This window comes from Anomaloglossus baeobatrachus, chromosome 3, assembly GCF_048569485.1.
Source record: "Anomaloglossus baeobatrachus isolate aAnoBae1 chromosome 3, aAnoBae1.hap1, whole genome shotgun sequence".
Classification (NCBI taxonomy): Eukaryota; Metazoa; Chordata; class Amphibia; order Anura; family Aromobatidae; genus Anomaloglossus; species Anomaloglossus baeobatrachus.
The window spans coordinates 290,526,508-290,551,669 of NC_134355.1; the positions used below are offsets into that span (position 1 = coordinate 290,526,508).

General features: G+C 46.3%; 1 protein-coding gene across 1 annotated transcript in view; it reads left to right on the plus strand.

Moving 5' to 3' along the window:
- THEMIS (thymocyte selection associated) overlaps positions 1–25,162 on the plus strand; it is a 154,632-nt gene that overhangs the window by 77,894 nt on the left and 51,576 nt on the right. Inside the window, exon 5 of the mRNA XM_075338277.1 lies at positions 14,087–14,195. Within this exon, the coding sequence (XP_075194392.1) occupies positions 14,087–14,195 (109 nt within the window). The remainder of the gene's footprint in view (positions 1–14,086; positions 14,196–25,162) is intronic.

Genomic DNA, 25,162 nt, shown 5'->3' on the forward strand with positions numbered 1-25,162 from the left:
GTGGAGAGTGGACAGTAGACAGTGGAGAGAGACAGTAGTTGGAGAGAGTGTGTGTCGGTGACAGTGAAAGAGAAAGGAAGGACTGTCAAGAGAGTAACAGTGACCGGAGGGCCAAGGCGGTTAGTTGTCGATGGAGTGCTCCCGGAACTAAGCACCAACGGGGTTCAGAATTGTAGGTCAGGAAAATGCTCCAAGTAGACCTGATAAAATCTGCACAGTGAGGGGACCATCAAGGACCTCACTGACCTGGAAGTTTGGGACACAGTAGCAACGGGAGAACCGAGGAGAGGACCACAGGGTTCACGCTACCGTCATATGGACTGCTGTAGAAGACAACTAGGAGGGGACCACCAGCTGCTCCAAGCCACGGGGACCCACCAACCAAAGACAGGTGCAGGGGAAAGAAGCCACCAGGTCACTAAATTGGCACTGGGACTAAGGGGACCTGCGGTTGAGACCAGTCGGCCTCGAGTGACCAGTTACCGGCTTATTGTGAGTTAAGGACACAGTTACACTACAACTTTTTGTGTGGCCTACCTTCTTTCAACACCCATTTAGATCACCTATCCTCTGGGGTATGGCACTGCTTGCGGAGGGCCTAACATCCAGGCTGCCACTAACACCAGCCCCAGTAGTGAGAACTGTGCAGCGGTGGCTCCTTTCACATAGCCGCAAACCACAAGTGACGTCACATGTGAACTTTATTCAACAATCCCCTGTAAATAATCCCCTTTTAAATAAACACCCATGGCACGGAACCGGGCAACGGCCACCAAAGTGACATTCCCCAGTTATACACTGCCCGGGACCGAGTACCCCATAACCCTGTGTGGCACAGCTTTTTCCTGGCGTCATGAACAGGATTCAACTGGACCCGGTCATACCGGGTGACGTGTGCCTTAAAGACTGTGTTCATGGACTGTGTTTTACTATTGGTGAAACCGCCGCCATTTTTGGTGTAAAAAGTAACTGCACCACAATAGAGAAAAAGGCGCGAAGTGAAAGCCCTGCCCCCTGGGAGTGTCTAGTATGTGAAATGAAACTGGAAGCAGGGACCCGAAGGCCCTGCCACAGAATGCCTCCAGGACTGTATCGAGGAGCACTATGGCTGCCCCAGGGGATCGTGCCAGTGAACCGGGTCACCCAGGGACCTGGACTGCGGAGAAGCTATAGGCGGAGGTCCAGCGGCTGTGCTGGACTCTGCATGCGTAGCAACTCTAGCGCATAAAGGATTGCTGAGCAGAGATGATGGGAGTGGTGACAACCATGCGGGCCCATGAGAAGCAGGCGCCGCTTATCCCGGCCACACCAACCCAGCTGCAGGAGTCTATCCTCGACCAGGCCGTATCACTGCCAGACCATGTGAGACCAGAAGCAGTCACATCACCTTCTCCGGAGGAGAAGGGCCAGGTGGCACAGGCATCCCCGGCTAGATCAGACCCGGCAACATCACCTTCTCCACTGGAGAAGGATCAAGCTGCACCACCGTCTGACCCAGTGACGACAGCCCAGGCTACAGCGTTATCAAGAGCTGTGGAGGAGGCTGCCACCAACACTGACGACTACTCCCAGGTACTGTGCCAAGTCGCTGTCGGGGATCTGGCAGCAAGCTACCCTGAATCAGGTAGCGGGAGAGCAGCGGTTGTCACCTGGGAGCAGGCCCGTGTTGAGGAGGACACTTTCGGGGTGTGCCAGGCCACCATCACCAAGCTAGCCAGGAGCTGGAGCAGAGGGAAGCCCGACGGGTGCAGATGGAGGCCGGGGACATCCAGGAGAAGCAACGTCTGCGACTTGCCAGCTAGGGAGCCCCGGTCCTCCTGTACCATGGAGTGATGGAACTCTTCAGCATCAAAAGGGGATGGGGTTTCTTTGCGGAGCCCAGCCTGAAAGAGGGAGTCTTCATCTCCCACCGGGATTTGAGACCCCATCTCCCCAGAGGACACCCCGACCGGGACCTGCATGTGGGCGACAAAGTTGCTTACACCCGGCACTATGGAGAGCGAGGCTGGTACGCCCTTGATGTGGAGGTCATTGCAGAGAAGCCAGCTCTCACTCCCACTTCAGCACCAGGTCCCCAGCTGCCACCAGGAGGCAGTGCAGGTGCACGGGACCAGTGTAACCAGAGTGAGTACTGATCCTAGGAGGCCAAGTGAACCAGATAGTCCCTTTCCAACACCCTGGTAGCTATGACCTGTTGTGCTTCCATGTGTTTGTTTAATAATGTTTGCTGAAAATGTTGACTTTTGCATTAACCAGTTTTATTTGATATAAAAATTGACCCAGGATGCAGGACTGACAGCAGCCAAAATATTTACCTGTAAAAAGTTGCACCAGTTGTGCATCACCAGAGTACAACCAGTGGACCCTGTTTAAACACCGCCACCAAGGAGAGGCCGGGTGCAGGAAAGGTCTGCGGCAGAGGCAGCCGAGACTTGGTCAATAAAGAAATTGGTGACCCTCCTCCTAGAGGGTTTTGGGACCAGGACCTTGGGGTGGTGGGTGAAGGGAGAGGGGTACTCTACTTGCGTTATGTTAAACTCTGAGCCTCCCCTGCGCGGGAAGATTGTTCATGTTATGTTATAATGCAAAAATGAAAGTGTAACCTGTATCACTTTGCAGCCAGAGGACGTGCTGGAATTAACCAAGGGGGAATGTAGTGTTGTGGGCAGGGTACAGACCACGGCAGTTGGGCTGCTCGAGACACTCGGATCCGGGGTCGTGGCAGTGGCTCGAGGGGAAGCCGGACCTGGGCCTGAGCACTCGTCCGTCGCCCACAAGTGAAAAGGGGGATTATTAGATGGGGAAGGTTTTGTCAGTGATGCCACCCGTGGTGTGCGGTGATTGTGGGTGACACCGCTGCTGCCGCTGAGGGTTATGCTCGGGACTGATGGAGTGGGGCAGCTGGATGTTATCCCCTCCACGGGTAGGGGAGGTGTTGTCCCGGGGCCCGAATACAGGTGGGATGGTGCTGTGGAGCACAATTTGCAGGTTGGACTGGGTGGTATTGGTGTAATCACAGTTCCTCAATAACTTCACACAGTCCAGATGGTAAACCAAATTGCCAGTGACCGGTGACCTCCGGTGGGTGTGTTCGGATCCCACACCCTGGTACAGCAAACAGGGGTCCCTTCCTCCTGCACTTAGAGTTGTGTCCTTGTTGCTGACTACTCCATATGAAATGGGGAAGTCCACTCCCGGTGATACTGTGTGTTGGGAGCTGTGGCCCGCGAGAACTGACCCTTGGGATCTTAGCAGGCAATTGCGGAGCCCTATCCCCCTCGTTGGGCTTCCGTCTCGCTCTATCTGTGCCTCCTGTGGGACAAGACCTGAAATCTTGTCCCCGGCTGGTCAATTAGGAAAGTGCATGAAGCTGTCCTTGCTCTAGGGTCTAGGTACCCTGTCGTGCACGGCCTCCGGACCGGATTCCCGCTGTCGGTACCAGCGGGCTACAACCCTGCCCCGGTCCAGTTAAGGTCTCCCGCTACCAGATCTCTGTTGCCTGTGGCCCTGTCTGCCGACTGCCGCCTAGTCAGTAGTCCGGCAGTCCAGGAGCTCCAACCCCTGACTACCCTGTCACTTCACACTCCTCTCACTTCCTCCTTCTTAGCTTGACTGTCTTGTTTCCTCCCAGAACAGCTCAGAACACCTAGGTGAGCATCACCATCTGCTTGGCCCCGCCCACTGGTGTGTCCCTATTGTCATGGGGGGTGACTAGGCTTTGCTGGCTGGTGTTGTGTACCTGGATGTGGGTTTGTGATGGAGGGCCAAGGAGGAGGGAATCCTGCACCTGGAAGAGGGGTGCAGTCATCTGTGACACCCTGATTTTGTCAGCCATCAGGGAGCTACAAGGTACTGCATCCCCACAATGATGCAGGGCCTACCCCTTAGGGACCTGGAAAACCAGTGCCGGTAACAACCAAACACTCCTGATAACCCCTGTTTCCCCAATAATCCCCCATAGAATGGTGCCAGGCTAGGGTCGGACCAATGGATGGCCGCCTAGAGGTGAAGCCAATCCAGTCCACTAGACGACCAGGTGGGAGGGGCACACAGTGGAGAGTAGACAGTAGACAGTGGAGAGAGACAGTAGTCGGAGAGAGTGTGTGTCGGTGACAGTGAAAGAGAAAGGAAGGACTATCAAGAGTGTAACAGTGACCTGAGAGCCCAGGTGGTTAGTTGCCGGTGGAGTATAATGGAGTACTCCCGGAACTACGCACCAATGGGGTACAGAATCCTAGGTCAGGAAAACGCTCCAGGCAGACCTGATAAAATCTGCACTGTGAGGGGTCCATCAAGTACCTCACTGACCTTGAAGTTCGGGACACAGTAGCAATGAGAGAACTGGGGACAGGACCAGAGACTCCGACCCCACAGGGTTCACGCTACATCATACAGACTGCTGTAGAAGACAACCAGAAGGGGACCCCCAGCTGCTCCACGCCACGGGGAGCCACCAACCAAAGACAAGTGCAGGGGAAAGAAACCACCAGGTCACTAAACAGGCACAGCGACTAAGGGGACTTGCGGTCCCTATCTCACCCTATACATGCTTGCTCCTACCTACCGACGGGGGGTTTGACGCCGTAGCTTTTTGGGCGCCCCCGTTCCACGTCGGCTTACCCTTATGCACCCTACCTCAAGGTGAATGATTACTTAACAATTTTTGGAAATTCAAAAATTTCAAACATTCATGGATCAGATCAAATGCAATTATTGTACAATCTGTACGAAAAATATGCAAAGGGACCTAAATGACTAATCCTCAATGCATTCTGATCATCACATAATAATTGAAACCAAGGGGGCGGAGTAAAGTGGAAAGGGAGACAATCTCTATGGGGTCCCTATCTCACCCTATACACACTAACTCCTACCTACCAACGGAGGGTTTGACGCCGTAACTGTTTTGGGCGCCCCCGTTCCACGTCGGCTTTCCCTTGATACACCCTGCCTCAAAGGTGAACACTCTCTAAACAGTTTTTCAATAATCACACATGATTCTAAAAAAGGACCTGCACATATACATCCTACAGTTCAGATAAGATTTTCACTGATATATTACAGAGCGTTTACTGAAAATCAAGAGGTCATCCCTTGAAACAGGTGATAGGGTAAATTTCTGATTACCATAACTTATCGTACAGATTGCACAAAAAATATATATATACAAGAAAAGGGAATATAGATGCAGTTACTTCCCTTCAGATGATCATTTCTATGTGGCCTCGACGCGTTTCCCCTTTCTTATGGATATAAGGATCATCAGGAGGCAAAGATTCCAGCTGTCAGATATGGTGATCCATGGCTGTGCGCCCTGGTCACAGGAAGTGCAGGGTTTAAAAATCGGCACCAATAGGTCACATGGAGCCACCAACCAATAACAGCCCCTGGCTATCTCATCTCCTACATTTGTTACTGCACATGTCACTCATGCTCTAGCCAATGAGTGACTTGATTACATAAATGCACGCAAGTACAAGGAAGTTGCGTGCACCTTCAAAGAAACCGGCAGCTAAAATTAGTACCGCCCCTGTTTCTAGGTCACCACTCCCGTCATCAATCCGTCTCTCAGAACCTCCCACCATCACAGTCATAGTGAGGTAACGCCTCCAGGGCATATACCTCCTACTCACAGATATCTGATTAAAGACCGGAAGCAAACGGGGTGTGTCTGTGTGCAAGCCTGCCGGCCCCACAGATATTACTTACAAAGGCATCGCAGCGCGGCGCCCAGTCAAATCCCTCGGGCACAATGACGTAACCGCGCCTGCGTACTGATCTGTCAATATAACACACCACGCCCCATTTAGTATCCTATCTTACTGATGGCATAACAATGCGGCGCCCAGTTAAATTCTCCGGGCAAGGTGACGTAACAGCGCATGCGTACCTATCTGATGATGTTCCCGAGCATGCTCCATTCAGTCTCCTGTCCCACCACCGACATCCCAGTGCGGCGCTCAGTTACATTTAGATTACCGGGGCAAGATGACACCCCGCACATATGCACTGATCTATCGGTCTTATATTATAAGATACGCCTAATAAGATCTCCTAATATGGCACAAGATTAACTTACATGAGGGGCGTGTAGGAAATCATCCCCTTCTCAAAGATGATTTTTAGCCGCACATTTGAAACAAATCTGCCGGCATTATTAACCACGCCCACATCTAACTCCTCCCACAGTCAATCAATCCAGGCCGGTGGGGAGCACATTATACAAGGGATGTGTATATTTTATTCCATTCATACATATTGCCCATAATGATGGCTCATCTCTGTCCCAAAAAGATCATAAGGGAGTACCACCACACATGTATACTTAGCACCTAATGTCAAAGACACATCATGCTACGTCATCTAAATGAAGGGGGTGGGGAGGGAGGGGGGGAGGAGCTAAGGGGAAGAAGGAGAAAGATGATGAGGGGAGGAGGCATAGGGGAATTGGGAGATGAAATAAATTAACAACTGCAGAAACAACCTCAGAGACAAAATATTATAACCAGGAGACAAACACCTAAAGATAAAGTTGTGTAGACAAATGCCCGTGAATCCCCATTCGCGGGGCAATGACGGGTGGGGTATAAAAATCGGGACGATATCTTATTAAATTTTTATTATTTTATTTTTATATATATAAGTTTAGTGAATCAGTGACCAATTGGAGACAAAGAGAAAATAAGGTATAAATTTTTAGAACTACAAAAATGGGGAGTATGTCAATCTATCATTAAGGCCTAATGGAACTTGCGTTTTCAAGGAATAAATCCACCTGCATTCTCTCTTCAGGATGATCTTATCAAGGTTACCACCCCTGGGGCTAGGTTTAACCACTTCAATAACAATGAAGGAGATAGATCTACTGTCACCCTGATGGAATTCCCAAACATGTCGGGCCAGGGGGGTGTCTCTTTTATGTTTTATATCCCCTAGATGTTCCCCAATGCGTCTACGTAGTTCCCTTGTAGTCTTACCTACATAGTTTAAGGGGCAATTACAGGTGGCCATATAGACCACCCCGCTTGTTTTACAATTCGAGAAGTCCCTGATACAATATCTTTTCCCGGTGCTAGCACTGCAAAAGCTTTTTGACGTACCAATCCAATTACAATATTTACAGTCACCACATCGGAAACAACCTATAGGTCTTCTATCCAACCAAGTACCAGGGGGGGTAGGTCTTTGGTAATGGCTGTGAACCAATTGGTCCTTAAGGGAGATTCCACGCCTATAAGTGATCGAGGGACGAAGAGAGACGTTGTCACAGATATCCGGATCGGCACGGAGGATTCCCCAGTATTTTCGAAGTATGCCATAGATTTTATCTGATTGACAATCGTAGGTGCCAATAACTCTAATGATGTCATCCTCCATCGTTCTCACCCGTGGTCGTAACAGTGAATCTCTATCACAATATAGGGCATGCTTGAAAGCTCCCTTCAAAACCTCATCCGGGTAACCCCTTCGCTTAAAGCGGTTCTGCAAATCATTAGATTGCTCAAAAAAATCTCTTTTATTAGAGCAATTTCTCCTCATCCGGAGGTACTGTCCTTTCGGTATGCCACGCTTAAGAGGGACTGGATGAAAACTATCCCATCTTAACAGGTTATTTGTTGACGTCGGCTTCCTATACGTCCGTGAAGAAAGATGACCACAATTGTCAACCGTAAAGACAATATCCAAAAAAGACAGTGATGATGTTTCAATTTCACTTGTAAATGACAACCCAAAGTCATTGGTGTTTATCTCTCTAATAAACCTGTGGAAATCAATTTTGCTACCTGACCAAATCAAAAAAATATCATCAATGAACCTCCCCCAAAAGTGGATAAAATTCATCCACCAGGGGGAGTCATCGGAAAAAATGACGGTTTCCTCCCACCAGCCCAGGAGCAAGTTGGCATACGATGGGGCACAGGAGCTCCCCATCGCAGTGCCCCTGCGCTGGTGGAAGTACTTACCGTCAAAAAGAAAAAAATTATGCATCAAAGTATATGTCAGGAGCTCTAATACAAGTTCATTATGGGGTTGTAAATACACCGCTCTAGACCGAAGAAAGTGACGTACTGCATCAATGCCCTTGGAGTGTGGTATAGAACTATACAGGGCTTCCACATCAATTGATGCTAGGAACATCCCTGGTTCAACAAAAACTCCATCCATTTTTGAGAGCAAATCAGAGGTATCGCGAATATAGGATGGTAAAGCAAGAACAAAAGGTTTGAGAATCACATCAATATAAATACCAATGTTTTGGGTTATTGATCCTACTCCCGAAACAATAGGGCGTCCCCTCAATGGGGGATACCCCTTGTGAATTTTCGGGAGTGTATAGAAGGTGGCTATTGAAGGTTTAGTTGGCAACATAAATTCATACTCCTTTTTGGAGATCAAATGTGTCTCAAGAGCCTCATCTAAGATCACTGTAAGCTCTGATAGATACTTACCTGTGGGGTCGGTTTCAAGGACCCCATAGGTAGCTCTATCATCTAAAAGATTTTTACACATACTTCTATACAGATCATGATCCATTATAACCAGGTTTCCACCTTTGTCCGATGGTTTTACTATGACCATCTGATTGTCTTTAAGTAGTCTCAGGGCATCTCTTTCACCCTCGGTGAGATTACAAGAGTCAGAACCACCCCGTAATTTTGCAATATCCTCTTCTACTAATTTCAAGAAAATGTCAATACTTGATAACTCACTTACTGGTGGCAACCTTTGACTCTTATTACTCAATTCCGTAAAGGGTCCCCAACCCCTATTCCGTTCACCCTCCTCAAGGAGCTCTGCCAAGATATTAACCCCCTCCAAGTCTGAAACCTCAATCCCCAATTGTTTGCATCTCTCGTTATCATTGTTTTTGAAGAATTTTTTCCACTTCAGTTTCCTACAAAAGAGGTTGATGTCCTTAGTCCAAGAAAACCTATCAAATGACTGTGTCGGTACGAAGGACAACCCCCTTCTGAGGACAGATAGCATATCCTTTGTGAGAGCAAACGGGGAGAGGTTTATTATTTGGGTATCATTTAGATCTTTACGTTTGGCTGGTCCCGACTCCTCAGATTGTAAGAATTGGGGATTCCCTTCTCTAAAAAAGAGGGGGTACCAGATGATGAGGGTAAGTGAGGCAAGGAAGAACCAGAGGGAGACTGCAGTGGACCTCGGATTGGTCTTGTTTCTGTATTTGGACCATGGGAAAAGTAATTTCCTCTCTGGTTGCGCCATCGCTGTCTCCGTGGTGGTCTATTCGTGTATCCCCTACCTCTATAATAGTCTCCTGAATGTGAAGGACCTACTTTTTCGGAGTCTGAATATTCTTGGTCAGACGAGGAAATATCCGTATATAATTTAGATTCACTTGATGTTGTAAAATTATATGCTCTCTTATCCTTAAAGTCGTTGTAATCACGTAAGAATTGTTTATGCTTACGTTTCTTTAATGTTGCTTGATATTTTTCTATACTATTCTGCAACGACGTTTCTTTCCTCCCAAAATCAGGATCACTTTTTAGTTCCAAGGCCTTTTTTCTCAATGAGTCCAATTTGGTCAAAGATTCGTTATAATTCAATTTTTCTTTTTCAAGGAGCAATTGCATAAACCTCAACGAGGAGCCTATTGATTCTTTCTCCCAGTTGGACAGAAACTCAGGGTCCTGTAATCTCGGAGCCGGATTTATATTTATTCGTAATCCCCTCGGGACGATACTTTGCTTAATATAGTTCTCAAGGGCTTTAACCTCCCACCAGGACCTCAGGTTCTCTGAATAGAGATCCTGTAGGTCCCTAAAGGTACTTTTCAAAGATGGAGAATTTGACCCTAAATTACTGTCCTCAGTGGAGAATGCTTGGACCGCATCCTCTAGCCAGTCATCTGCCCCAATAGGTCCCGATAAGAAACCCGCCATAGAAACCTTGAAATCTTTATCAAAAAAACAGTTCAGTTGAATTGAGTTTTAAAGACAATAATATAAAGAACCTCAATTACCAGTATAAAATGTAACCTTTATTAATATCTAGATTTAGTTAAAATACACCCAGTGACTGTGAGCACACATAGGGGCATACAAGCAAAAAAGGGGCATTACCAAATGGGATCCCTCTAAATAAGGAAGAAAGGGACTGCCCTTAGCTGTGGGGAATTATATGCTGGCGTGTCTGTAGCATACACCCCCTTTTTTTTAGAAAACTAATTATTTCTTGATGCCCCCCAGATATCAAAAAGCATTCATTAGGAGCAAGCATGTATAGGGTGAGATAGGGACTCCATAGAGACTGTCCACCCCTTCTACCCTTTTGTGCACCTATGGTGTAATGAATGCTTTTTGATATCTGGGGGGCATCAAGAAATAATTAGTTTTCTAAAAAAAAGGGGGTGTATGCTACAGACACGCCAGCATATAATTCCCCACAGCTAAGGGCAGTCCCTTTCTTCCTTATTTAGAGGGATCCCATTTGGTAATGCCCCTTTTTTGCTTGTATGCCCCTATGTGTGCTCACAGTCACTGGGTGTATTTTAACTAAATCTAGATATTAATAAAGGTTACATTTTATACTGGTAATTGAGGTTCTTTATATTATTGTCTTTAAAACTCAATTCAACTGAACTGTTTTTCTGATAAAGACTTGCGGTTGAGACCAGCCAGCCGCGGGCGACCAGTTATCAGCTTATTGTGAGTTAAGGAACCAGTTACACTGCAACCCCTTGTGTGACCTACCTTCTTTCAACACCCATCTACCTCACCTATCCTCTAGGGCCTGGCCCTCCTTGCAGAGGGTCTAACATCCAGGCTGCCACTAACACCAGCCCCAGTAGTGAAAACTGTGCAGCGGCGGCTCCCTCCACATAGCCGCAAAAACGCAAGTGGCGTCACGTGTGAACTTTATTCAACAATCCCATGTAAATATCCCCTTTTTAAAAAAGCACTCAGGGCACGGAACCGGGCAACGGCCACCAAAGTGACATTCCCCAGTTATACACTGCCCGGGACCGAGTACCCCATAACCCTGAGCGATACACATACATTGGTCTTTTGAGCTCTAGCCACAGATTTTCTCAACGTTTTTCACTTATACAGGCATTATCAGGGGCTTTTGAGCCTCATTTTCACCTGATGATGCCTGTATAGGTGAAACATATTAGAGAGGCCTGATCCTTAGTCTTTTAAATAGCTAATGATAGGACTGCTATCACTGATATTTATTGTTAATAATGCGTATTGACACACGGCCAGTGTCTAATTATAGGAATAATGACGGCATAGGGATATATTGCAAAGCAATTAGAATCAGAAGTCCTGCACTAAGTGCTTTTAGTATTGTACAGGGCAAATTATAATATATATTATTGTTCATTATAAAATATGAATTAAAAGTTTAGTTTAAATAGTGAGTTTTGAGTGTAGTTGCCATTGGCAAATTGTAGCTCTCTTAGCCCTGCCCCCGGCTGGTCTTTCACTCAAGCAATGGAAATGGCTCCAGAGAGATGAATAACAGGCTGGTGCTGCACTAACCCCAGGCACAGCACAGGAGGCACCGCACCTGGAGAACGGAGACACCCATCTGACCATCATCCAGGACATCCACAGAGAACGGCGATGCAAGAAACAAGTAAGAATCTGCAGTGTTGCTTGCTGGGACTTCTTATTTCAGGAAGGGCAATGGACTCTATGGGGAGTGACTGCAGCTCCAGCATCCTGTGACGTCATGTTGGAGACTCCTCTCAAATGAAACTTCATAGGAAGTGCAGTAGAAAAAAAAACCCAAAACACCTTTAAGGATTAGATAGATAAGGGAGATTTGTAGGGAATTGTATAAGAAAGATAATTGCAAAAGTGGTTAGGGGGTAAAGATCGATGGTTACAAAATACATTTTAATGTTCATTGCCAATAAACAGCTTATGCTACTTAGACTGTATGACCTGTGTTAGATTTTGGTTCTGCTTTTGTTGTAAAATATATAATAAATTTTGTATCCTAATTGGTTGTTTTTGCGCTGGTAAAACAATATATATGCTTTAATTATTCGTTAGCTTGAAAACTTCCTCCCTGTGAATGTATGATTAAAATATGGCTGGGAAATCATATTTACTTTATTGTTAACCTCAGAGTTATACTGGGAATAAATCACCAATTGTAATAACCTATTAAAACCAGTGCAAATTGCTAACATTATTTATACCTAATATAATTTTGACTGCTATTCTGCATCACATGTATATGCCGAATATTACACTTAGAGCACCCAGAGCTGAGAGCAGGGCAGCGTGTTAGCTCAGGGATGTTGTGCATCTGGCCCCTTTTCAGCATCAATAATGCGGAGCATTTTTGTATCACACAGTCCTGGTTGGTGACCTGCATAGATTGGTGCTGTTTCTGAAAACCAAAAAATTGTTTCTAATCTCATAAACCCCTTTAACTATTTGCATTTATACCAACATTTATTATGTAGCACCTGGAGCTTACAGACATGTTCACATGATGTGATTCTTCTACTTTTTGTTTTCCTGCAATCTTTTGAAATTGTGGTAATAACAATGCAGCAAATTTACTGCAATTTTGGAAAATAGTTGGAAAAAAATGCCGTGCAATTGGATTGTGAGAACAAAGCCTTAAAGGGAACCTGTCACCAGATTTGGTGACTATAAGCTGCGGCCACCACCACTGGGCTCTTATATACAGCATTCTAACATCCTGTATATAAGAGCCCAGGCCGCTGTGTAGAACATAAAAATTACTTTATAATACTTACCTAAATGGTCGCTTCGGTGCAGACTGGTCAGATGGAAGTCTCTGTTCTCTGGGTGCGGCGCCTCCTTTTTCAACCATCTTTGCCCTCCTTCTTCTGAAGCCTGGGTGCATAAGCATCCTTCAACATTCGCATTGAGGTCCTGCGCAGGCGCACTTTGATCTGCCCTGAGCAAAGCAGATCAAAGTATTATAGTGCGTCTGCGCAGGATCTCAATGTTGGCACGTGTGCATGACGTAGGATGCGTCATGAACCCAGGCTTCAGAAGAAGGAAGACAAAGATGGCCGAAAAAGGAGGCACCGCACCCGGAGAACGGAGACGCCCATCCGACCAGTCTGCACCGAACCGACCGTTCCGACCATTTAGGTGAGTATTATAAAGTGATTTTTATGTTCTACACAGTGGCCTGGGCTCTTATATGCAGCATGTTAGAATACTGTATATAAGAGCCCTGTGGTGGTGGCTGCAGCTTATAGTCACCAAATCTTGTAACAGGCTCCCTTTAATACTCCTTCTCCACTCTTGACAGTTAGGCGGGCTTTACACGGTGCGACATCGCTAGCATCGGCTAGCGATGTTGAGCGCGATAGCACATGCCCCCATCGTACGTGCGATATATGGTGTTTGCTGCCGTAGCGAACATTATCGCTATGGCAGCTTCACATGCACATACCTGGTCGGTGACGTCGCTGTGACTGCCGAACAATCCCTCCTTCAAGGGGGAGGTGCGTTCGGCGTCACAGCGACGTCACCGCAACCTCACCAAACGGCCGGCCAACAGCAGCGGAGGGGCGGAGATGAGCGGGACGTAACATCCCGCCCACCTACTTCCTTCCACATAGCTGGTGGACACAGGTAAGGAGATGTTTGTCGTTCCTGCGGCTTCACACACAGCGATGTGTGGTGAAGCAGGAACGACAAACAACATCGTATCTGCAGCAGGAACGACATTATGGAAATGAACAACGTGACACAAATCAGCGATTTTTGGCACATTTGCGCTCGTTCATCGTCGCACCTAGGCTTTACACATTGCGATGTCGCTACCGGCGCCGGATGTGTGTCACTAACGACGTGACCCGACGATATATCAGTAGCGATGTCGCAGCGTGTAAAGCCCGCCTTAGTTTATAAAAGACAAATTAACTTTACATATGGAACATTAGTGGTGTTGGAAAACTGCCTTGATATCTCTGCTCTCACATATAGTAATTGCAGGTATCATTCATATTTTTGAGAGTGCCTAGTGTTGCACCACTACAAAATCAATTTGTCAACATCTTAATAAATTTTATGTGATTACTGAATAAGTTATATTGCATTCTTTCTAGATGCTACCCAAAAATGAATATGCTGAAGAATCTCTCCAATTAGGAAAACAAGAAGATAGTTTGCAAGCGTCCAATGAAAAAGACTTGAAGAGCACAACACCCAACAAAGGTGATTATATCTTAAAATGATTGTATCTATATTTACTACATCTGTAAATTGTTGTTGTTTCTATAAGTATCAGTTTAATGTGTATCCTATCTTCAAAATATATAGCAATAAATTCCATATTCAGATGTGAATTTTCCTGGTAGACTGCATCTACAGCTTATTTTAAAATTAAAAAGGGCATTACCAGTGTGAGACATGAAATGACTGACAGTTAACCTCTCATAATGCTGTCATCTCTGTTGCAGAGTTGTGCCTGAGTACATCTAAAGCCTGCTTTACACGAGTCAATCTATCGTGCGATAGCACGAGCGATCGTACCCACCCCCGTCGTTTTTGCGTCACGGGCAAATCGCTGCCAGTGGCGCACAAACACATTTAACCCCCGTCACACGCACTTACCTTCCGGATGACCTCGCTGTGGGCGCCGAACGTCCACTTCCTGAAGTGGGAGGGATGTTCGGCGTCACAGCGACGTCACACAGCAGCCGGCCAATAGAAGTGGAGGGGCGGAGATGAGCGGGATGTAAACATCCCGCCCACCTCCTTCCTTCCATTAAGCCGGCGGGTGCCGTGGGACGCAGGTACGCTGTGTTCATCGTTCCCGTGGTGTCACACGGAGCAACATGTGATGCCACGGAAACAATGAACAACCTGCACCCATGAAAATAAACGATATTATGAAAGTTAACGATGAGTACATGACTCACGATTTGTGAGCAATGCTGCGTCGCTCGGAGGTGTCACACGAGAAGACGTCGTGCGCTATGCCGGATGTGCGTCAAGAAAACTGTGACCCCGACGACCTATCGCACAATATATCGTCTCGTGTAAAGCCCGCATAACACTTCATCAGATTTCATTTCACAGGCAGCCAGTGAGTAGGGGGTTTGTGGTGTGTGGGGCAGTACAGTAGAACTTTGTCTCTGTCACAAGTGTGAAACAATGGAGACAAAAGCATAGGCCCAAGACAGCACTCAACCCACTAGAAATATATTAATAGAAATTTTATTTACCGTGCAACATTAAAACCACATTAAAAACAATAGAAAGGTCATCATGCTGCTGTGGAGCCACCAAATGGTACACTAGTAATCACTAGTGATTAATAGTTATTAATAGTGTTCCATTTGGTGGCTCTCCAGCACCATGATGATCTTTCTATTGTTTTAATGTGGTTTTAATGTTGTACAATAAATAAAATTTGTATTAATATATTTCTAGTGGGTTGAGTGCTGTCTTGGGCCTATGCTTTTTTCTCTATAGTTTCTTGGTGTCTGGTAGGCATTATGCACCCTCACTTTGTTTATTTATATAAATTTACTGATTGTTTACATATTTGCTGTGCATTCCTACTTCGTCTATATATCTGTCACAAGTGTGTCACGGGTGACAGACAGTCATGTGGTTTCTGGCAATAGAAGGTCACAGTGTTTGGCTGCACAAAATGCTCCCTGACTTTCTATTGTTCCTGCTATTAATATTCACTATATTAAGTAGCTTTCCTGCTGAGTTTACTTCTCTTCCCCTTTAGGATCCAACAAAGCACTCCTCTCATCCAGCTGCTGATCATCAATATTTTCTTGGTGCGTTAATACTCCCATCTTCTTTGGACTAGAGCTGGTGATATTACTCAGTTAATTCAAGCTCTGGTTGCAAAAAGTGGCTTGTAGCCATCTGTAGTGTCATTGCTGAAACTTTGCTGAACTTCTACTTGAGTCATCTGTGGATAAGTAGTTTATGCATTTTCCCCCTGTATGTCCTCCTTGTGTCTTCTCTAGTGTTTAGTGGGGTTGGCAAAGAGCTCATCCCACTCATTCTCTATTTAGGGTCCAGCACTAGATATACCTAGGGTCAGGTATCCGGCTAGGTGCATAGGTGCAGAACCTATCTAGGGTGTTGAGGGATCCCAGGGACCAGTGGTAACTTTGGTCAGGGGAATTTGTGACGCACATCCGGCCGCGTTAGTGATGTCGTTGCATTTGACACCTACGAGCGGTTTTGAATCGTCGCAAAAACGTGCAAAATCGCTAAATCGGTGACTATGCCCCGCTATTCTCAATTATCGTTGCTGCTGCAGGTACGATATTGTTCGTCGTTCCTGTGGCAGCACACATCGCTATGTGTGACACCGCAGGAAGGAGGAACCTCACCTTACCTGCGGCCGCCCGCAATGAGGAAGAAAAGAGGTGGGCGGGATGTTCGTCACGCTCATCTCCGCCACTCCGCTTTGAATGGGTGGCCACTTTGTGACGTTGCTGTGACGCCGAACGAACCTCCCCGTTAGAAAGGAGGCGGTTCGCCGGTCACAGCGACATCGCTAGGCAGGTAAGTAGTGTGACAGGTCGAGGTGGACCAGCGATCACCGCAGGTAATGTACCTCGCTAACGTCCTGACAGCAGCGCTCATCATGCCCTGCAGTGACCTGGGCTGACCTATTGATGTTAGCTCAGGTCACTGCACTGCTCTCCCAGCCAATATGGAACATTCTGTTCTTCATTGACTGGGACATTGACTATGGTAAGGATAGTCATGGGACCCCCTTGGATTAAACCAGACCTGGATTTGTTTTTCTTTCTAATAAATTGGTGAAAGAAGGAATGTGTTGAGGAGTATTTTTTTAAAAAAAAATGTGTTTGTCGTCTATTTTTTTTTATTACTGACTGGTTTGGTGATGTTGGGTATCTGATAGATGCCTGACATCACGAACCCCAGGGCTTGATGCCAGGTGACATTATACATCTGGCATTAACCCCATATATTAACCTGTTTGCCACCGCACCAGGGCAACGGGATGAGCTGGAGCGAAGCACCAGGATTGGCGCATCTAATGGATGCGCCACTTCTGGGGCAGCTGCGGCCTGCTATTTTTAGGCTGGGGAGAGTCCAATAATCATGGACCTCCCTAGTCTGAGAATATCAGACCCCAGCTGTCCACTTTACCTTGGCTGGTGATCCAATTTTGGGGGGACCCCCACGTGTTGTTTTTTTTTTAAATTATTTATTTAAATTAAAATAACAGCATGGGGTGCCCTCAGTTTTGGATTACCAGCCAAGGTGAATCTGCCAGCTGTGGTCTGCAGGCTGCAGCTGTCTGCTTTACCCTAGCTGGCTATCAAAAATAGGGGGAACCCCACATCATATTTTTTTTAAAATGTATTTATTTTTTTGGCTAAATACAAGGCTATGCACCCCTTAGTGCCACATGAAAGGCACCAAAGGCAAAATTACAAAATGCAGGAGAGTGGGACATTATGTGTCTTTCTGCCATTATAATGACAGAAAAGACTGATATGAAGTGTACAAGCACAAAAAAAACACCAGAGCGCTCTACGCTGTGAAAAGCAGTAGAAAATGGCACTGGAGTGAACATGTGACAGCCTCATGTAGGTTGAAGCTATGGATCCTGGGTAAATTTATGTATTTTCCCTCCTTCAGTTTTTTTGCGGTACGCAAAAAAACGGAAGGAACATGGATGACAAACGAATGACATAAGGACCGTATATGGAACGGAATGGAAACGGATGCCACACGGATGCATCTGTGAAAAAAACGGACCATTTTTTGCGGACCGCAAAAACGGATCGTTCATGTGAATGTAGCCTTATTCTGATCTGCCGTTTATAAACAGCAGGCAGAAAAAAGTGAATAGCGCCCCCCAGCGTCAGAAAATCTCCGGGGTTTCAGGGGGTAGCTGAGACTCTGGAGATCATGATTCAGGCCGGTTTTTCTGGTCCCTGCTCACATGATCACCAGTATACACCGTATACCGATGATCCCGTTACAGTAAATGACAGCGCCAGTTAAAAAATATTTATCTCCCATCTGGCATGAACAAACATGTCAGATGGGAGATAAATCTCCTCCTCGGTCCCCTCCGGTCCCCCGGTGTCGCCAAACTGCCCCCACCCCCGGCCCCCTCCCAGAAATCTAAGATGGCCGCACGCACAGCAGCGCGCCGGCCGCATTCACCCTACTCCTCTCATTTCTGTTGCATGTGCCATGACACATGCGACAGAAAAATCCTCCCCAGGCCCTGCCAGGTCACCCCCTATAACCTCACCGGTATTTCCCGGTGTCCCACGGTACCTGTGCAGCGTTGATCCCCCGCGACCCCCTCCTTCACAATAGACACTGCCGCATGCACAAAGTGGCTGTCAGCTCAGCTTCCTGTGTTCAGACACAGTGAGTGGCGGTAACCATGCATCTGTAAGATACTGCAATGCCCTGCTCATGAGGTAAGGAACATAGTTAATCAGAAGAGCTATACTACATTTCCAAATGGAGGTATTTGATTATATAGTTGCCCTGCTGAACGACTACCAAACATAACAGTCCGTTATACGCCACAAGAAAACATGTCTAAATAGCGAGCTCAGTTGTTTAGTATCCATTCAGCTGGATAACTGAACTAAAAGAGGTATTCCATCTCCAAGATCCTATCCCCAATATATAGTAGGTGGAATAGTAATAATATAGGACATACCTTTATTAGCAAATTTAGTATAGTTCTCCTGATTAGGCATGCCCTTACCTCATGAGCAGGGCATTGCAGCTTTGGTAGCAACAGTTACGACCAAGAACAAAACCCACTGTCTCTATGAATGGTGGTAATGGTAACCATGCATCTGTAAGCAACTGCATTGCCCTGCTCATGAGGTAAGGAACAAAGTTAATCAGGAGAGCTACACTACATTTCCAAATGGAGGTATTTGCTATTTCTGTTGCACTGCTGAACGAATACCAAACATGAGAGTTCGTCATACGCTGCAAAATAACATGTCTAAATAGCGAGCTCTGTTGTTTAGTATTCATTCAGCAGGATAACTGGACTTAAAGGGGTATTCCCTCTCTAAGATCCTATACCCAATATATAGTAGGTGGACTATCAATATTATCATCAAATACCAATATTTGGAAATGTAGAATAGTTCTCCTGATTAGGCATCTCCTTTCCTCATGAGCAGGGCATTGCAGCTTTGGTAGCAACAGTTACGACGTAGACTCTGCTGCTGTGGACCTGGGGAGAGTGGGTGCAGATTCATTGCACCCATACTCCTCACATGGAGGGTCTGCACTCCTAGAAAATAGGGGATACATTCCCAGAGCGTGTCCTCCATATTCTAGATGGTCCAGAGTCGTCGTAGGACCCCTTATTTTTTTCCTTACAATAAATTGGTGAAAGAGGGAATGCTTTGGGGAGTGTTTTTTCAAATAAATTTGTTTTTGGCTATTTTTTTTGTTAGTACTGACAGTTTGTGATGTAGAGTATCTGTTAGACGCCATGACATCACGAACTGCTGGGCTTGATGTAAGGTGACCTTACAGCCAGTATCAACCCCATTTATTACCCCATTTGCCACTGCACCAGGGCACGGGATAAGCTGGGGTCAAGCCTGCGGCCTGCTATTTTTAGGCTGTGAAGGGCCAATAACTATGGACCTTCCCACCCTGAGAATACCAGACCACAGCTGTCCGCTTTACCTTGGCTGGTGATCCAATTTGGGGGGGACCCTACTTTTTTTTGTAATTATTATTATAAAATAATTATAAAAAAGAGCCTGGGGTGACCTCTACATTGGATCACCAACCACGGTAAAGCTGCCAGCTGTGGTTTTCAGGCTACAGCCGTCTGCTTTACCCTACCTGGCTATCAAAAATGGGGGGACCCCACGTCATTTTTTTTTTTAACTATCTTTTTAAGTAAAAAAAATTAATTGGCTTCCCTGTATTTTGATTGCCAGCCAAGGTAACGCCAGGAAGATGGGGGTGGCAACCCGTAGCTGTCTTCTTTATCTGCGCTGAGAATCAAAAATACCGCGGAGCGCTACATCATCTTTTTTAATGATTTATTTTTACAGTACTGTGATGTCAGGCAATCAAAATACAGGGAAGCCCATTTTTTTTTAGTTATTTAAATAAATAATTAAAAAAAAATATATGGGCTCCCGTTGCATTTTTTGTATTGCTAGCTAAGGGTAATCCAAAACAGCTACTGGCTGCTAACCCCCACTGCTTGGTGTTACCAACACTGGCAATGGAAAATCCAGGGAAGCATTTTTTATTTTTTTTGCAAAAAAACTAAAAAAATAAAAAATGACGTGAGCTTTGCCATATTTTTGTATGCTAGCCAGGTACAGCAGGCAGGTACGGCTGCCCCCAACCCCCAGCTGCCTATTTGTACCTGGCTGGGAACTAAAAATATAGGGAAGCCCTTTTTTAATTATTTCATGAATTTCATGAAATAATTAAAAAAAAACGACATGGGCTTCGCCCCATTTTTGTGTCCAGCCAGGTACAACTAGGCAGCTGGGGATTGGAATCCGCAGCACATGTTGGCCCGAGCTTTCTGGGCCCCTCATGCAGTCCGTAGCCGCCCCAGAAAATGGCGCTTTCATAGAAGCACCATCATCTGGCGCTGTATCCAACTCTTCCAGCAGCCCTGAAGCCGGGTGGCTTGCTGGGTAATAATGAGTTAATACTAGCTTTGTTATACTAGCTAGTATTAAGCTAGAGATTCTTAATTTCAAGCAAGTTTGACCCGACTATTAAGAATCTCCAATAAAGAGTTACAAAAAGACACCACACAGAGAAAAAATACTTTAATAGAAATAAATACACAGACACACTTAGAGACTCCATGTTTATTACTCCCTGTCATGCCTCCACGATCTTGGTCTTCTGTCTTCTTTCTGCTTCAACCCATGCAGCTCTGCTACATCAGACAGCACTGTATGGGAGGAAGACGCTGCTGCTCCCGTGCAGTCTAATCACTCAGTGGGTAAGCAGAGGCTGCGGGCTGTAAGCAGTGACGTCACCGCTGGCAGGTGGGTTACCATAGCAACGGTGCTCTGATCACATGATTCCCAGAGCCGCTATTCACCGGCTGTGGCATCTAGTCCCTGCATGTGGACTGACTCTGTAAAGAGCGCCGACATGCAGGAATGGGGAAGCCTACCATGTGCCAGAGCATCTCGCCGGTACACGGACATGCTGGAACGATCACCGCGTACCGGAGAGATGTACTGACAGGCATGAGGTCTAGCCATGTGACCAGTCTGTAACCAATGAGATAATAGACACGTGACTGGTCACATGCTATTTTGATGTCACAATAGGTCCTATCATCAGTGCTGGTTACTGGGAGGATGCAGCGATTATCGGAAGGAAAAGCGGCAAGAGACAGAGTGCAGGATGCGTCGCCGGGACCTGTAAGTGTAATGGCAATGTTTATTAACTGTATGTGTACATGTATAATGTGTTTTTATGTGTTTGTGTTTGCCTCCCATTGTTTTCAATGGCGTTCGAATTGGTTCGTCGAACAGAGTTTCCGTTCGACGAACCGAACCGAACTCGAACGCTAGGGGGGTGTCTCATCTCTACTCACTACCTACATCATGCTGCTCTCAGATGAGGTAGCAAAAGCCTCTGGACAGATTACCTTTAACCTAATAAATAATATTTTTTTTTTTAAAAAATGGCATAGTGTTCCCCTTATTTTTGATAACCAACCAACGTAAAGCAGCCAGCTGCAAAGCTGATATTAATAGGCTGGGAAGGTCCATGCATATTGGGCCCTTTCCAGCCTTAAAGATAGCAGCTTACAGCTGCCCCAGGAGTGGTGCATCACATTAGATGGCTCTACACAATTGCCTGGTACAGTGGAAATCGGGGTAATGGTAGTTGGGGATGATGTCAGGTGTGTAGTATCAGCCGGCATCAAGCTCTGGTGTTAATAATGGGCACCCCTATTACTAACCCAGAAAGTCAAGAGAAAAAAAACATACCAAAGAAAATATGCTGCTTCCATAACGCTCGTAGAGATGAGCCACCCCCCTAGAGTTCGAGTTCGGTTCGGTTCGTCGACTGGAGGACAAGCTCGTTGAACGTTCGACGAACGTTCGACGAGCCAACTCGAACCCCATTGAAAACAATGGGAGGCAAACAGAAACACATAAAAACACATTATACATGTACACATACAGTTAATAAACATTGCATTACACTTACAGGTCCCCGCGACACATCCTGCACTCTGTCTCCCGCCGCTTCTCCTTCCGATAATCACTGCATCCTCCTGGTAACCAGCACCGATGATAGGACCTTCCGTGACGTCAAAATAGCCATGTGACCAGTCACGTGTCTATTATCTCATTGGCTACAGACTGGTCACATGGCTAGATGTCATGCTAGGTCCTGTCAGTGCATTTCTCCGGTACGCGGTGCTCCTTTGTGCATCTCCGTGCACCAGCGAGATGCTCTGGCACATGGTCGGCGTCCCCGTTCCTGCATGTGGGCGCTCTTTACAGAGTCAGCGTACATGCAAAAACTGGCTGCCACAGCCGGTGAATTGCGGCACTGGGAATCACGTGATCGGAGCACCGTTGCTATAGTACCTCGCCTGTCAGCGGTGACGTCACCGCTTACAGCCCGCAGCCTCTGCTCACTCACTGAGTGATTAGACTGCAAGGAGCAGCAGCGTCTTCCTCCCATGCAGTGCTGTCTGATGTAGCAGAGCTGCATGGGTTGAAGGAGAAAAAAAGACAGAAGACCAGGATCGTGGAGGGCTGACAGGGAGTAATAAACATGTAGTCTCTAATGTGTCTGTGTATTTATTTCTATTAATTAATTAATTATTATCTAGTATTTTTTCTCTGTGTGGTATCTTTTTTTTTTAACCCATTATTAGAGATTCTTAATCGCCGGATCAAACTTGCCTGACATTAAGAATCTCTGGCTTAATACTAGCTATTAAAACAAAGCTAGTATTAACCCATTATTACCCAGCAAGCCACCCGGCTTCAGTGCTGCTGAAAGAGTTGGATACAGCGCCAGATAATGGCGCTTCTATGAAAGCACCATTTTCTGGGGAGGTTGCGGACAGCAATTCACAGAGGGGCCCAGATAGCTCGGCCAACCTGTGCTGCGGATTCCAATTCCCAGCTGCCTAGTTGTATTTGGCTGGACACAAAAATTGGTCGAAGCCCACGTCATGTTTTAATTATTTCATGAAATTCATGAAATAATTAAAAAAAAGGGCTTCCCTATAGTTTTGGTTCCCAGCCGGGTACAAATAGGCAGCTGGGGGTTGGGGGCAGCCGTACCTGCCTGCTGTACCTGGCTAGCATACAAAAATATGGCGAAGCCCACGTCATTTTTTGGGGGGGTAAAAGCTCCTGCATACAGTCCTGGATGGAGTTTGCTGAGCCTTGTCGTTCTGCAGCTGCTGTCTGCTCTCCTGCATACACTAGTGAATGGAGCATGCTAAGCCTTGTAGTTCTGCTCCCCCTGCCTCTCCCTCCAGCATACAGTCCTGGATGGAGGATGCTGAGCCTTGTAGTTTTGCAGCTGCTGTCTGCTCTCCTCCATACAGACAGACAGCAGACAGCAGCTGCAGAACTACAAGGTTCAGCATACTCCATCCAGGACTGTATGCAGGAGTTTTTTGCCCCCCAAAAAATTACGTGGGCTTTGCCATGTTTTTGTTTGCTAGCCAGGTACAGCAGGCAGCTACGTGGTGCCCCAACCACCAGCTGCCTATTTGTACCTGGCTGGAAACCAAAAATATAGGGAAGCCCTTTTTCTTTTTAATTATTTCATGAATTTTATGAAATAATTAAAAAGAAAAGTGACGTGTGCTTCGCCCAATTTTTGTGTCCAGCCAGGTACATCTAGGCAGCTGGGGATAGAAATCCGCAGTGCATGGTGCCCAAGCTTTCTGGGCACCCCTGCTGCGAATTGCAGTCTGCAGCCGCCCCAGAAAATGGCGCTTTCATAGAAGCGCCATCTTCTGGCACTGTATCCAACTCTTCAGCTGCCCTGGTGATGGGTGGCTCGCTGGGTAATAATGGGGTTAGGGCTAGCTGTATATTATCAACTGGCCCTAAGCCCGAAATTCATGATCTCACGCCAATATTAGACATGGCCACCATGAATTGCTGGTATAGATAAAAAAAAAACACAACACACAGAAAAATATTTTTATTAGAAATAAAACAACCCAATTAGTGACTCCATCTTTATTGAAATAAGGAACCCCCCTCCGCAGTAATCCTGGGTCAAGGGTCCCGCGCCGTCCAATCCGGATCCAATATCATCTGATAGGTTTTCTGAAAGGCAAAGCGATCAGATGATGTGTCAGGTTCAAGGGCCTGAATCCCATGACACAGCAGCTGATTGTATAAATGGCTTTTATACAATCAGCTGATGCATCAGTGCAAAAAAAAATTAAAAAAAACTACACACTTCTGTGCAGACTTCTGTCCGACAGCGGCAGCGGATAGTTTAGCTGGCTGGGCGGTAAAAACCCGGCCTCACCGCTCGACTAATAGTGTCAGCTGATTCCGTCAGGTGACTGCATCAGCTGATCATCGCCAGGTCTGAGAGAGAGAAAAGAGAGAGAAAAGAGAGAGAAAAGAGAAGAGAGAGAGAAAAAAGAGAGAAAAGAGAAGACAGAGAGAGAAGAGAGAGAAGAGAGAAGAGGAGAGAAAAGAGAGAAGAGGAGAGAAGAGGAGAGAAGAGAGAGAGGTGGGATAGAAGAGAAAGAGAAAGAGAGAGAAAGAGAGAGAGAAAGAGAGAGAGAGAGAACAAGAGAGAGAGAATAAGAGAGAGAGAATAAGAGAGAGAAAATGAGAGAGAGAAAATAAGAGAGAGAAAGAGAGAGAGCAAAAGAGAGAGAGAACAAGAGAGAGGAGAGAAGAGAGAGAGAAGAGAGAGAGGAGAGAGAGAAAGAGAGAGAAGAGAGAGAAAGAGAGAGATAGAGAGAGCAAGAGAGAGAACAAGAGAGAGAACAAGAGAGAAGAGAGAGAGGAGAGAGAGAAGAGAGAGAAGAGAGAGAACGAGAGAGAGAGAGCACGAGAACAAGAGAGAGAGAAAACAAGAGAGTGAAGACGAGAGAAGAGAAAGAGACGAAAGAGAGGAGAGAAGAGAGAGAAGAGAGAGAGAAGAGAGAGGAGAGAGAGGAGAGAGCA